The sequence below is a fragment of the Manis javanica genome, chromosome 4, assembly GCF_040802235.1.
Source record: "Manis javanica isolate MJ-LG chromosome 4, MJ_LKY, whole genome shotgun sequence".
Lineage (NCBI taxonomy): Eukaryota > Metazoa > Chordata > Mammalia > Pholidota > Manidae > Manis > Manis javanica.
The window spans coordinates 48,573,081-48,589,028 of NC_133159.1; the positions used below are offsets into that span (position 1 = coordinate 48,573,081).

General features: G+C 43.0%; 1 protein-coding gene across 6 annotated transcripts in view; it reads right to left on the reverse strand.

The window, feature by feature from the left end:
• Positions 1–15,948, reverse strand: part of LOC108389486 (cytochrome P450 2J2) — a 65,428-nt gene that overhangs the window by 8,789 nt on the left and 40,691 nt on the right. For 2 of the 6 annotated variants that reach the window (XM_073234016.1, XM_073234020.1), the window contains 3 exons: positions 13,846–14,033; positions 4,850–4,948; positions 2,159–2,297 (listed from right to left, as the gene is read on the reverse strand). In XM_073234016.1, coding sequence (XP_073090117.1) covers positions 2,159–2,297; positions 4,850–4,948; positions 13,846–14,033 — 426 coding nt within the window. Of the gene's footprint in view, positions 1–2,158; positions 2,298–4,195; positions 4,245–4,849; positions 4,949–13,845; positions 14,034–15,948 lie in introns of all 6 variants that reach the window. The other 4 variants (XM_073234019.1, XM_073234021.1, XM_073234018.1 and 1 more) reach the window with 4 other exon arrangements.

Sequence of the window (15,948 nt, forward strand, 5' to 3'; positions counted from 1 at the left end):
TTCTGCTTATAAATCCTTCCAGAGTTTGTTTCAGTTCTGTAATCTCCCTCCGGACATTCTGTAATCTCCCTCCGGACTTCATCCCTTAGCTCTTGCATATTTCTCTGCAGCTCTCTCAGCATGTTTATGGTTTTTATTTTGAATTCTTTTTCAGGTAGACTGGTTAGGTCAGCCTCTGCAGATCCTTTCTCAGGTGTAACTATCTTGGTCAGGACCAGATTTTTTTGCCTTTTCATGGTGATTGCAGTGGCCGTAGACAGTTTGAAGGTGTGTCAACTGGGAGAAGGAAGTCTTTTCTTGCATGCTGGATGCCTTGCCCTTCTCTGCTGTCTGTGACGGCTACCTGCACTCCTGGGGCAGCCACCGGGTTAATCTCCTAAGCTGCAGTGGGCGGGGTGTCCGTCAGAGCTTTGGGGAGCCCTGCGGGGAGTGGCAGGCACGCCAGGTGCTCTCCTCTGTGCTAGCAGTGACCCTGCCAGGCAGCTTTCTGCCAGCAGCGGCCTTTGGGTCTGGACCAGGCAGCTGTGCATTGGGCTGGGATTCCGGTCGGCTCCTGGGAGCGTGCCTGCTCCCTCTCGCTCTGCTGCCGGTGTGCGTCAGGCTTTTCCGCGCCAGCTTCTACAGGGCTCTGGCTTCACTGCTACCGGTGAGCGTGAGCCGCACCCAGGCTGTTCGGTCGTGCTGCTGCAGGCTAGCCCTGCAGCGCACGGATCTGCTCTTCATTCCTTCTAGTGCTTCTGCCTCCGGCGCGTGCTCCCACTCTCCTGCTACTGGGCCCGTGTGTTGGGGTCCACGCCAGTTGGAGGAATGACTGGCAGGCTGCCTAGTCCTGTGAGGGGTGTCAGAGCTGCACTGCCTCCATTTAGGGCACCTAAGTCTCCTCGGTATTCCCAGCTGCGGGGACAGCTTCATCCAGCTATGGGGACTCTGTCTCTTTAAGACTTGCAGAACACACTCGCTTTTCTTTTGTCTCAGGGGTCCCAGTTGCGGGGACCTGCCCACAGGTTTTGCATTTCCATTTGTCTAATATCCAGCACCCCGTGCACCTTGTGTCTGCGTTCTGGGTGCAGATTTCTAGAGGTGGTTGTTTAGCAGTCCTGGGCTTTCTCTTCCTCCCCGTTCTGACTCCTTTCTTCCCACCAGGTTTTGGGGTGGGGAAGTGTTTGGGTCCCACCTGGCCATGGCTTGTATCTTACCCTCTTCATGTGCTGCTGAGTTCTCGCAAATGTATATGTATCCTGGCTGTTGTACTGCATACACTGGTGTCTCTTTTAGGAATAGCTTTATTTATTGTATTTTCATAAATATATATGTTTTGGGCAGGAGATTTCCTCTGAACTACTCACACTGCCATCTTCCCGTGATCCTTCGCATGGCACTTTATTAATAAATGCTCAGGAAATATTTATAGAATCAAGGAATTGGGAAATTACTTGAAATAATCCAAGCAATCTATGTAACTCAATACCTGGAATACACTAAGAATTGTCATTCATTTTACAATGCTATCAGTTAAATAAAACACCCTTTTGACTCGGCTGACTTGGAAACATGTCGGAGTTTCCACTGCATCCTTGATTGTTTGTACCTCGCAAGCCGTGTATTGTATAAATGTATTAACTAGATTTTTAAGTGTAATTAAAAATTTTAGAGAGCAAAAGGCCTCTTCAGGGAGGGCTTATAGAGTAGAATGCTACTGGGTTAAGCCCATGGCATTCAGGGTAATTCCTGATACCCATGATGATGAGCAAGCAGCTAGCCCTTTACCTTGCCCCTTCCTCTTTCCTATTATAAACTGGCTCTAGTTCCGTGTGAGTGGGTGGTCCTTAAAAAGAACTTGGGACATCTGAATAGTCTATAAAGATGGCAAGTGTGCAACCTTCTTTGTGAGCAAGAGGTGGGATCTAAGTCTCTGTCCTGTGTTTTGGGAGACAGAACAAAGTGAAGCTGAAATCTTCAAGGCAAGCAGGATCTAGGAAGTACGGGAGCCTGAAGCTAAGCCCAGCCCAGGGAACCCTGAGGTGCGAGTAACAGCAAGAGGGCGTCATGCTGAGAAGGGCTCTGTGGAAACATTTCAGAAGCAAAGGACTACAGGGAGAATAGGAGGAGGGCTGAGAGAGGAACTCTGATTCTCACACTCCCATCTGTTATAACGCACCTACTGAGAAAGGTAGAAAGGCTTCCCTTTTCTTAAACTGTCCATTCTCCAGGAAATGCTCTGGATTGAAGGTGTCGGGGGTGGCCCACTCCGCAGGGTCCCTGTGCAGTGCCGTCAGATTGGTCAGGACGATGGTCCCCTGGAGAACGCAGCAAAGAAACAGGCAAGGTTTGACCCACGCAGTACACTTATGCAGAGGGGCAGCAGTGCCTCAGCACCCACGCCAGGGCCTGACCACACCCTGAGCTCCCTCACCCTCCCCAACCAACCGATTCCTGAGCCCGAGTCCCCAGGACCTGGCCTTCACCGGGACAGCTTACAATGATGGACTAGCATTGCTTGCTGGGAATTTTACCAGGGAAGTATGGCTATTCTTGCTGGCAGAATAGATCTTCTCTACAGGGACATGTAGGCATCAGTGAGAGAATAACACAACAGCTGGCCAGTCAGTACTGTACCAAAGTCAACCCGGCTGTCCAGCGAAGTGGTGACCAAGACAGCTCACCAAAGTGATAGACATCGATCTGTTCCTCCCGTGTGTGCTTCCCTCCAATGTCCAGTGTGTTCCACAGGAGGCTTACTGATAGGATCAGGTCACCCAGGGCAGGGAACCACTCTTCATCCAGGCACAGAGCAAGGGACTCAGAGGTCCTCCCGAATGCCCTGCTTTCCCTCATTCTGCCTTCATCCAGTCCTTCACTAAGGCTGATCGATTTTACTTTAAATTTCTCTTGATTCTGTCACCTCCACTTTATGTCCATCTCATTTGCCTATACTCCTAATAATAACTGCCTAACTTTGCCCCATTCAGCCCCATATTCTTTTTCCCTTTGAATCCACTCTACATTCCAAAAGCAGAGCAAGCTTCGAGAATGAGTTAATCATGTCACACCCATCCATTCCCCCACACCTTGAACTTCATACCCTTCAAGAGCTTCCCATCACTTTTAGGCTGAAGATCCATTGCCTGTCTGGGCCACTCCTCTCTGCTGCCATTCCCACTACAGTAGCCTTCTTTCAGTTTCTAAAACCACTGCCACGTTCCTCCTAAGTCCCATGCCTTTTTACATGCTGTTCACCTTGCCTGGAATGTCCTTCCTCCCTCCTTTGTCACTGAGCTAGCTTTAACCACCTTTTAACCCTGAACTCAAACACCACTTCTCCTCATGAGACTTCGCTGACCACTCCTGCTCGCCCTCCCTACACCGGCTGGCCTGCTTCTTGGGACATCAGTCAGCTTTTCCCTTTGGGTAGTTATTATGGCTTGTAAGTATATACTTGCATCATTGCTTTATTCAGGGTTGCTTTCCCAGACCTGAGCATTTTACATGCTTAATGAACAGCTGAGAAGGAATAAAAAAAATAATAACTGCTACTTTGAGTACTCTCTATACTAAGCATGAGATGAAGTGCTCCAAATGCATAACATCATTTTAGCTCTACCTGTCAGGTAGCTTTAAATCCATTTTACAGGTAAAGAAATTGAGGCTGTGAGAGGTTAAATAAACTGCTTGGAGCCACACAGTGGGAGGAAGTAGTGCCATGATTTGAACTTGGCCTATTTCTTTGCAAAGCATGACTCCTCTTCTACACTATATTGTTAATTAGATCTCCCCAGGATGGATATTAAAGTTGCTGTTAAAAAATCAGAGGTAGGAGGGCGGAGCCAAGATGGCGGTGTGAGTAGAGCAGTGGAAATCTCCTCCCAAAAACACATAGAGCTATGAAAATATAACAAACAGAACTCTTCCTAAAATAGATACCAGAGGACACAGGACAACATCCAGACCACATCCACACATGCAAGAACCCAGCATCTTGCGAAAGGGTAAGGTACAAGCCCTGGCCCGGCAGGACCCGAGCGCCCCTCCCCCCGGCTCCCGGCGGGTGAAAAGAAACCGGAGCAGTTTTTTTTTTTTTTTTTTTTGGTGAGTGCTTTTTGGAAGCCTTAAAGGGACAGGGACCCTGTTGCTAGGGAGGCAGGGCAGCAGGACCGGTGAGTGATGCCTGGGACCGGCGCCTGAGGACAAAGATTACCGAGTGTTTTTCCCAACTGGACCGGTGGGCGGGTGCCTGAGACTGGTGCCTGAGGACAGAGGAAATCGCAGGTTTTTCCCCTTTTTTTTTTTTTCTCTTTTTGGCGAGTGCTTTTTGGAAGCCTTAAAGGGACAGGGACCCCATTGCTAGGGAGGCAGGGCGGCGGGACCAGTGAGGGGGTGCCTGGGACTGGCGCCTGAGGACAAAGACTATCCCGTGTTTTTCTCTGCGGGATCGGAGGGCGGGTGCATGAGACCGGCACCTGAGGATGGAGGAAATTGCGCATTTTTCCCCTTTTCTTTCTCTTTTTGGCGAGTGCTTTTTGGAAGCCTTAAAGGGACAGGGACCCTGGTGCTAGGGAGGCACAGCAGCAGGACCGGTGAGCGGGTGCCTGGGACTGGCACGTGAGGACAAAGAATATTGCGCGTTTTTCCCTGTGGGACCGTTGGGCGGGTGCCTGAGACCGGTGCCTGAGGACGGAGGAAATCGCGTGTTTTTTCCCTTTTTTTTTTTCTCTTTTTGGCGAGTGCTTTTTGGAAGCCTTAAAGGGACAGGGACCCTGGTGCTAGGGAGGAAGAGCAGCAGGATCGGTGAGCAGGTGCCTGGGACCGGCGCCTGAAGACAAAGAATATCGCGCATTTTTCCCTGCAGGACCGGTGGGCGGGTGCTTTCTGGAACCCTTGAAGTGACAGGGACCCTGGTGCTAGGGAGGCAGGGCAGCAGGACCAGTGAGCAGGTTCCTGGGACTGGCACCTGAGGAAAAAAAAAAAAAAAATCGCGTGTTTTTTCCTTTTTTTTTTTTCTGTTTCCTCTCTCATTGTTGCTGTTGTTGTTTTGGTTTGGAGAGTGCTTTTTGGAAGTCTTAAAGGGGCAGGACAGGACACTTAGACCAGAGGCAGGGAATCTGGGGATCTCTGGGCACTTTAACCCCCTGGGCAACAGGGAGCACAGAGGCCCCTTACGGAGAAAAATAGCCTCCCGGCCGCTCCCCCTCCAACGGGGCTCCACCACTTTGGAGGAGCAGCCCCAGCCAGGCCACGCCCACAGCAACAGCGGAGATAAACTCCATAGCAAACGGGCAGGTAGCAGAAGCCCTGTCTGAGCACAGCTGACAAGCATAAGCCACTAGAGGTCGCTATTCTCCCAGGAGAGGAAGGCCACAAACCAACAAGAAGGGAAGCTCTTCCAAAGGTCACTCGTACCAGCTCTGCAAACTATCTCTATCACCATGAAAAGGCAAAACTACAGGCAGACAAAGATCACAGAGACAACACCTGAGGAGACAGAACTAACCAGTCCTCCTGAAAAAGAATTCAAAATAAAAATCATGAACATGCTGACAGAGATGCAGAGAAAAATGCAAGAGCAATGGGATGAGATGCAGAGAAAAATGCAAGAGCAATGGGATGAAGTCAAGAGGGAGATCACAGATGTCAGGAAGGAGATCACAGAAGTGAAACAATCCCTGGAAGGATTTATAAGCAGAATGGATAAGATTCAAGAGGCCATTAAAGGAATAGAAGCCAGAGAACAGGAACGTATAGAAGCTGACATAGAGGGAGATAAAAGGATCTCCAGGAATGAAACAACACTAAGAGAACTATGTGACCAAGCCAAAAGGAATGATTTGTATTATAGGGATACCAGAAGAAGAAGAAAGAGGAAAAGGGATAGATAGAAAGTCTCTTTGAAGAAATAATTGCTGAAAACATCCCCAAACTGGGGGAGGAAATAATCGAACAGACCATGGAATGACACAGAACTCCCAACAGAAAGGATCCAAGGAGGACAACACCAAGACACATAAAAATTAAAATGGCAAAGATCAAGGACACGGAAAGAGTTTTAAAGGCAGCTAGAAAGAAAAAGGTCACCTATAAAGGAAAACCCATCAGGCTATCATCAGACTTCTCGACAGAAGCCCTACAGGCCAGAAGAGAATGGCATGATATACTTAATGCAATGAAACAGAAGGGCCTTGAACCAAGGATACTGTATCCAGCACGACTATCATTTAAATATGATGGCGGGAGTAAACAGTTCCCACACAAGCAAAAGCCGAAGGAATTTGCTTCCCACAAACCACCTCTACAGGGCATCCTACAGGGACTGCTCTAGATGGGAGCACCCCTAAAAAGAGCACAGAACAAAACACACAACATATGAAGAATAGAGGAGGAGGAATAAGAAGGGAGAGAAGAAAAGAATCTCCAGACAGTGTATATAACAGCTTAATAAGCGAGCTAAGTTAGGCAGTAAGATACAAAAGAAGCTAACTTTGAACCTTTGGTAACCACGAATCTAAAGCCTGCAATGGCAATAAGTACATATCTCTCAATAGTCACCCTAAATGTAAATGGACTTAAGGCACCAATCAAAAGACACAGAGTAATAGAATGGATAAAAAAGCAAGACCCATCTATATGCTGCTTACAAGAAACTCACCTCAAACCCAAAGACAAGCACAGACTAAAAGTCAAGGGATGGAAAAACATATTTCAGGCAATCAACAGTGAGAAGAAAGCAGGGGTTGCAGTACTAATATCAGACAAAATAGACTTCAAAACAAAGTAACAAGAGATAAAGAAGGATACTACATAATGATAAAGGTGTCAGTTCAACAAGAGGATATTTCCATTCTAAATATATATGCACCCAATACAGGAGCACCAGCATATGTGAAGCAAATACTAACAGAACTAAAGAGGAAAATAGACTGCAATGCATTCGTTTTAGGAGACTTCAACACACCACTCATCCCAAAGGATAGATCCACTGGGCAGAAAATAAGTAAGGACACACAGGCACTGAACAACACACTAGAACAGATGGACCTAATAGACATCTATAGAACTCTACATCCAAAAGCAACAGGATATACATTCTTCTCAAGTGCACATGGAACATTCTCCAGAATAGACCACATACTAGCCCACAAAAAAGAGCCTCAGTAAACTCCAAAATATTGAAATTCTACCAACCAATTTTTCAGACCACAAAGGTATAAAAGTAGAAATAAATTCTACAAAGAAAAAAAAAAGGCACACAAAAACGTGGAGGCTTAACAACATGCTACTAAATAATCAATGGATCAATGAACAAATCAAAATAGAGATCAAGGAATATATAGAAACAAATGACAACAACAACACTAAGTCCCAACTTCTGTGGGACGCAGCGAAGGCAGTCTTAAGAGTAAAGTATATAGCAATCCAGGCACACTTGAAGAAGGAAGAACAATCCCAAATGAATAGTCTAACATCACAATTATCAAAACTGAAAAAAGAAGAACAAATGAGGCCTTAAGTCAGCAGAAGGAGGGACATAATAAAGATCAGAGAAGAAATAAACAAAATTGAGAAGAATAAATCAATAGCAAAAATCAACGAAACCAAGAGCTGGTTCTTCGAGAAAATAAACAAAATAGATAAGCCTCTAGCCCAACTTATTAAGAGAAAAAGAGAATCAACACAGATCAACATAATCAGAAATGAGAATGGAAAAATCACGACAGACTCCACAGAAATACAAAGAATTATTAAAGACTACTATGAAAACCTATATGCCAACAAGCTGGAAAACCTAGAAGAAATGGACAACTTCCTAGAAAAATACAACCTCCCAAGACTGACCAAGGAAGAAACACAAAAGTTAAACAAACAAGTTATGAGCAAAGAAATTGAAACGGTAATCAAAAAACTACCCAAGAACAAAACCCCGGGGCCAGACGGATTTACCTCGGAATTTTATCAGACACACAGAGAAGACATAATACCCATTCTCCTTAAAGTGTTCCAAAAAATAGAAGAAGAGGGAATACTCCCAAACTCATTCTATGAAGCCAACATCACCCTAATACCAAAACCAGGCAAACACCCCACCAAAAAAGAAAATTACAGACCAATATCCCTGATGAATGTAGATGCAAAAATACTCAATAAAATATTAGCAAACAGAATTCAACAGTGTATCAAAAGGATCATACACCATGACCAAGTGGGATTCATCCCAGGGATGCAAGGATGGTACAACATTCGAAAATCCATCAACATCATCCACCACATCAACAAAAAGAAAGACAAAAACCACATGATCATCTGCATAGATGCTGAAAAAGCATTTGACAAAATTCAACATCCATTCATGATAAAAACTCTCAGCAAAATGGGAATGGAGGGCAAGTACGTCAACATAATAAAGGCCATATAATAAACCCACAGCCAGCATTATACTGAACAGCGAGAATCTGAAAGCATTTCCTCAGATCAGGAACCAGACAGGGATGCCCACTCTCCCCACTGTTATTTAACATAGTACTGGAGGTCCTAGCCACGGCAATCAGACAAAACAAAGAAATACAAGGAATCCAGATTGGTAAAGAAGAAATTAAACTGTCACTATTTTCAGATGATATGATACTGTACTTAAAAAACCCTAAAGACTCCACTCCAAAACTACTAGAACTGGTATCGGAATACAGCAAAGTTGCAGGATACAAAATTAACACACAGAAATCTGTAGCTTTCCTATACACTAACAATGAATCAATAGAAAGAGAAATCAGGAAAACAATTCCATTCACCATTGCATCAAAAAGAATAAAATACCTAGGAATAAACCTAACCAAAGAAGTGAAAGACTTATACTCTGAAAACTACAAGTCACTCTTAAGAGAAATTAAAGGGGACACTAATAAATGGAAACTCATCCCATGCTCATGGCTAGGAAGAATTAATATCGTCAAAATGGCCATCCTGCCCAAAGCAATATACAGATTTGATGCAATCCCTCTCAAATTACCAGCAACATTCTTCAATGAATTGGAACAAATAATTCAAAAATCCATATGGAAACACCAAAGACCCCGAACAGCCAAAGCAATCCTGAGAAAGAAAAATAAAGTAGGGGGGATCTCACTCCCCAACTTCAAGCTCTACTACAAAGCCATAGTAATCAAGACAATTTGGTACTGGCACAAGAACAGAGCCACAGACCAGTGGAACAGATTAGAGACTCCAGACATTAACCCAAACAAATATGGTCAATTAATATTTGATGAAGGAGCCAAGGACATACAATGGCAAAATGACAGTCTCTTGAACAGATGGTGTTGGCAAACCTGGACAGCTACATATAGGAGAATGAAAGTGGACCATTGTCTAACCCCATATACAAAGGTAAACTCAAAATGGATCAAAGACCTGAATGTAAGTCATGAAACCATTAAACTCTTGGAAAAATGCATAGGCAAAAACCTCTTAGACATAAACATGAGTGACCTCTTCTTGAACATATCTCCCCGGGCAAGGAAAACAACAGCAAAAATGAGCAAGTGGGACTACATTAAGCTGAAAAGCTTCTGTACAGCAAAAGACACCATCAATAGAACAAAAAGGAACCCTACAGTATGGGAGAATATATTTGAAAATGACAGATCTGATAAAGGCTTGACCTCCAGAATATATAAAGAGCTCACACGCCTCAACAAACAAAAAACAAATAACCCAATTAAAAAATGGGCAGAGGAACTGAACAGACAGTTCTCCAAAAAAGAAATACAGATGGCCAAGAGACACATGAAAAGATGCTCCACATCACTAATTATCAGAGAAATGCAAATTAAAACTACAATGAGGTATCACCTCACACCAGTAAGGATAGCTGCCATCCAAAAGACAAACAACAATAAATGTTGGCGAGGCTGTGGAGAAAGGGGAACCCTCCTACACTGCTGGTGGGAATGTAAATTAATTCAACCATTGTGGAAAGCAGTTTGGAGGTTCATCAAAATGCTTAAAACAGACCTACCATTTGACCCAGGAATTCCACTCCTAGGAATTTACCCTAAGAACACAGCAATCAAGTTTGAGAAAGACAGATGCACCCCTATGTTTATCGCAGCACTATTTACAATAGCCAAGAATTGGAAGCAACCTAAATGTCCATCGGTAGATGAATGGATAAAGAAGATGTGGTACATATGCACAATGGAATACTACTCAGCCATAAGAAGTGGAAAAATCCAACCATTTGCAGCAACATGGATGGAGCTGGAGAGTATTATGCTCAGTGAAATAAGCCAAGTGGAGAAAGAGAAATACCAAATGATTTCACTCATCTGAGGAGTATAAAGAACAAAGGAAAAACTGAAGGAACAAAACAGCAGCGGAATTACAGAACCCAAAAATGGACTAACAGGTATCAAAGGGAAAGGAACTGGGGAGGATGGGTGGGCAGGGAGGGATAAGGGGGGGGGAGAAAAAGGGGGTATTAAGATTAGCATGCATGAGGGGGGAGGGAGAAAGGGGAGGGTGGGCTGCACAACACAGAGAGGACAAGTAGGGATTCTACAACATTTTCCTAAGCTGATGGACAGTAACCGTAATGTGGTTGTTAGGGGGGACCTGATATAGGGGAGAGCATAGTAAACATAGTACTCTGCATGTAAGTGTAGATTAAAGATTTAAAAAAAAATAAAGAAAGAAAGAAAAGGGGGATAACTCCTTGATAGAATAAAACTATTGGTAAATCAAAGATCAATGCATGCTTTAAATATCCTTAATGTTGATCACTTAAAGGGTATCAGATGATCAGCTATGGAGGTACTCTTTTCTGATAATATTCCTTTCTCTTAACAAAAAAAAAAAAAAAAAGGCAGTCCCTGTGTGCCGACCTCCAATGAGTTCTGCACAGTGGTATAGAGAGCATGTCAAAGTGTGGGCAAAGAGTCTGTTTGTTTCTATGCAGAAGATCAGGGCCTAGCTTGGATACCCAGAAAATGAACTAAGATACGATATGAGGAGGTGCTTCCGGCATCAGCTCACTCTGGAGGACTCGTGCTGGGGGATGATCATCAAAAAGCCTCCACAGGGATCCGGGCGATGCTGCAGTCGTGGCTGCGTCCACCCCACCATTTCCTGGACTTGCCATTGGAATGAGGAGGGAGATGTCTAGGCTGGCATGTGCATACAGTGAGACAACGAATTTGAGTGGATCTGTATTGTTGGGACTCAACAAGGAGTTGGGAGGCGTGCAGGTTGTAGCGCTCCAAAATCTTACGACTATAAACTATCTACAGTTAAAAGAACATATGGGATGTGAACAGATCCCAGAAATGGGCTGCTTTAATTTGTCTGATTTCTCTCAGACTGTTCAAGTACAGTTGGGCAATATCCATCATATCATAGACAAATTCTCCCAAATGCCTAGGCTGCCTAGCTGGGTTTCTTGGCTGTACTGGAGATGGCTGGTAATTATAGATTTGCTTAGTTTATGTCACCGTATTCCTATTATGTTAATATGTGTGTGCAAGTTAGTTAGTAGTTTAAAACCTATACATGCTTAAGGTACTCTACAAGAAGATATGTCAAAGAAATAATCAATCCTCCCATGTTTTCTTCCATATGCTACCTCTATAGCTTTTCTTCCTTCCTAATTACAACCCTTAAATAGAATTCGTGCCTCATATCAAAGTTACCGACTATCATAATTCCTCCAGGTGGTAAAGATACCTCGAGACAAGTGCTGGGCATAGAAGCCACAGGGCATAAATCTGCAAAGAAGTAAAAAGCTAACCTTTTCAAACAATATGGCTTCTCTCTCACTTACCAACTTTGCATTTCCCTGTATGGCCCCGGAAGATGACTGGTTAGCCAGAGACGGGTAAGATTCCTCAAGGGAGGAACAACCTAAGACAGGCACAGTCGCAGGGGAGCCATCAGGTGAGAAATTGGTGATCAACAGAGGTGAGTCTCAGAACCTCATCCCCCCTGCTTTGAGAGAAATCTTCTGCATCCGTGGATGGTTTATTGCCCTTGTCTAGCTTGGATTAACACATAGTCTACAGGCACACACCTGATCATCTACAATTGCTCTCCTACAACACTAAACTATGTTTTCTACCTTTATCTTGCATCTACCTACCACTTCAGCATTTTATTAAAAATAAAAATAATAATAATAAAGGGAGAAATGTGGGATCAACATATAAATCAAGTATAAAAATCAAATGAATATTCATATTTGACCTGATTGTTTATAGTTCATAATGCGTGATCAAAACCGCAAGTTTCTGTGATGACTGCCCTTGTACTGTTCACCATGTAAGAATTTATTCACTATGTAAGAATTCGTTCACCATGTAAGAACTTGTTCATTATGCTTCAGAAGATTGGAGACTGACGAGAGTTAGGCTTCAGATGGATTAATGATTGTACATTGAGCATTGACCCCTCATACTGAATTTTATTGTTGTTAACAACCATTTGATCAATAAATATGAGAGATGCCCTCTCAAAAAAAAAAAAATCCTCCCCATAAAAAAAAAAAAATCAGAGGTAGAACAAGTCTGCTGGGCTGGGCTATTTCCTGGAGCTAAATGAATTGCCAAAAAAAAAGGAAAAAATTTGTGAATGCACTTAGATCTCAGCCTTCAAGATGGCCATTCAGTAAGAAAATACTGAACGCCCAAGCTGCACGAATAGCTGTTTTTCCTGGCACTGCAGGGACAATGACCAAGAGATGTCAAGTGAATAAGCTCCTCTAGTTCTGCCTCTTGAGACTGTCCCCAGGTACGACCCACACAGAGGGCCTTAGACAAGCTGGAATGGATCTGCAGAGAATGACACTGGTTGTGACAAAGCCAAGAAGGAACTTTAAATGTGCAGTGTGCAGAGAGGACGCTAGGGGGCAGAGGAGAGCTGCCCGCGAGACCTTAAGACTGGCGGGCAGAGATCCGAATTCCCTTTGTGAGAACAGGGAATGTCACTTGGACCAGCAGAACAGTGGCAGGGAGACTCTTTTAAGGTCTAACTTAAAGCAACTCCTGTGGAAAGAACAAAAAAGACGAGCCTGGGAATCAGAACAGATCTGGTGCTGGAACCCAACTCTTGTCACTTTGTGGTTAGGAGAGCTTAGGCAAGCTCATCACTCTCTGAGCTTCAACTGCCATCTGTTATAACGCACCTATTTATAACACATCTGTTATAAAATGGGAATAACAGTGTTATTCTGAGGACTGATTAAGACATTTTGAAAGAACTTTTATAGTCCACATAATCATTGCTTAATAAGCACTGGTTCCTGTCTCTCCTTTTCTAATAATTAATATTGCACACACTTGAATTGGGTTCCCTTGTGAGATAGTCCCATCATAAGGCTGTAAATAACAACTAGAAAAATACCAGTGGGGATATTACGTTAGAAACACCAGCATTAATGTGATTTTGGTCTCAAATGCCCCGTCATATTTTAGTATTCTATAACCCTATGATTGGGGAGCAAAATTTTCCAAAGTCTGGAAGGTCCAGGACACCATGGCAAAGTCCACCAGGAAACTGCTGCTTGCTGTACACGCACAAATATTCACAGTGCACATTGCGTGGTAAAAACACTGCAAGATCCCATAGCAAAGAAAAGCTAGTCTTTGCCTAATCATATTTGACCTAGGAATACCCCTTCCCTTCCATAAGAATTATTAGTATCTAGTTGAACTAATATTCCAAGGACCACACATGGAGAAAAAAATGGATCAGATGTATTTCCCAATTAAGTGATTCTCTAGGACAAGAATACGTGTCGCTTTTCTAGGTGAGATTCCTACCATTTAACAAGATGAGCTTGAAGATCTGAGGCTGTGAGTCCCTAATTACCTTGGGCAGGTGGTACCCAGCGACGGTGGTATCAACTGTCACTTCCCTGGGCACATTCAGAGGGATTATGTTTCCCATTCGTTGCACCTCGTGGATGAAGGCGTTGGTGTAGGGCATGGACTCTCGAGCAGCTGTACTCGGCTGCTGTGACTGACCAAGCACTCTGTCGATCTCGGCTTGCACTTTCTCTGAAAAAGAAGAGAAGTTTCTATTCTATTTGGTAACTTTCCTTGAGCCTGGTTAAGGAATGGAATAACAAGGATCAAAATGGCCAAAATTATAATAGGTTCTGTGCACTCTCGGTCTTAAGGAGGTCCGTAAGACTGGAAACACACCCTGGTTTAAGACAAATCTGCTTGCAAACTCTTGCTCTACCACATGACTACTGCAAATACTTAAACTCATTGAGCTTCAGTTTTCTCTTATTAGTGAAGATAAATCTACCTTATTCTTAAGGATGTTTTGAGATTTTCAAGAACTGATTTAGGTAAGCATCTAACAAATGAAGAAAAAATCTGCTAACTGTGCCCAATATCTGTTTTCCTCTTCCACTGCAATAATAGAGATTTTACTTAGTTATCTGATTGTCTACATAAAGACTACATTTCTCAGATTCCCTTGTGAGAAGTTGAACATGTGACTAAGTTCTGGCCCACAGAATGTATGTAGAAGGGATGTTTTAATACTTGGAACATGCCCTTAAAGCAAGGATGTGTTCTTCTATTTCTCCCCTTCCTTGGTGGAAAGGCAGCCCTAGTGGTAAGCCATCCTTGAGAATGCCAGCAAGGGCATGACTCTAGATACAACAGAGAAACATGTTGGAAGGAGCTTGGAACCCAAAGGCTCTGAAGAGTCCAGCTTAGATCTTTTTTTACTTGAGAGAGAAACTTTTCTTTTACTGACCATTAAATTTTTTTAAATTGTGGTAAGATACACATAACATAAAATTCACTATCTGAACCATATTTAAGCATACAGTTTATTCATGTTAAATATACTGACATTGCTGGGTAACCAATCTCCAGCTACTTTTTATCTTGCAAAACTGAAATTCTACATCCATCAAACAATAACTCCCATTTTTCTCTACCCCCAGCCTCTGCCAACCACCATTTTGATTTCTGTTTCCATGAATTTGACTACTTTAGATACCTCATATAAATGAATAATCCAGTATATGTCTCTTTGTGATTGAGTTATTTAATTTAGCATAATGTCCTCAGGGTTCATCCATGTTGTAGCTACGTTTCAGAATTTCCTTCTTCTTGAAGATTGAATAATATTCTATTGTCGTATGCATTTTGTTTATCCATTCGTCCTTCAATGGTCTCTTCGGTGGCTTCTACCTCTACTGATTATTACATAGTGCTGCTATGAAGATGGTGTCTTCTATCATTTTTATTCTGGAGCCTCTATTACAGAAGCCCAGACTCTATCCTCACTAAATAGCTTTTAAACTTTTTAAAATATGTAATTCATAGTTACAAATGCATTTACATCATGACTCATCAACACATAAACATAATAAACAAATATTTATATATGTTGAACACACATAAACAAACATACGCACATACAAAACATATATTTGTACATACAAATGGAAAGAAAGCTTCCTGAACAAATGTATTCTTACGGCATGGGAAACTTCCTGATCTTTTCTATTCTACTTTTACTTCAGGAAAAAAAGTTGGTCTTGATCCACTACACTGATTTTGTGTCCCATTTATAAACTTATTTTATGTCCCACAGATAGCAGTAACATTATCTGTAGTCTGAAAAAATCTATATCCTAATAAATCCCATCTCTCATGTACTCAAACTATTCTGAGATCTAGAGAAAGAAAAATGATTATAACGTTCCCTGTCCTTGAATGCACTTAGTCTGTGGGGAAGACATATAAATAATGTGCAATGAGCACAGGAACAGAGGTGCATTAGGTCATCGCTAGAGGAACAAAGTACTAGCAATATCCTAGAGGACTGTGGAAAACATCTTAGAGGAGGTTGTATTGAAGCACAAACTTAATTTAAGTTTGGGTGGAGGCACAAACAGGCATATCAGGGGAACCAGACTAAGGGGTCTGAATATCATCCACAGGG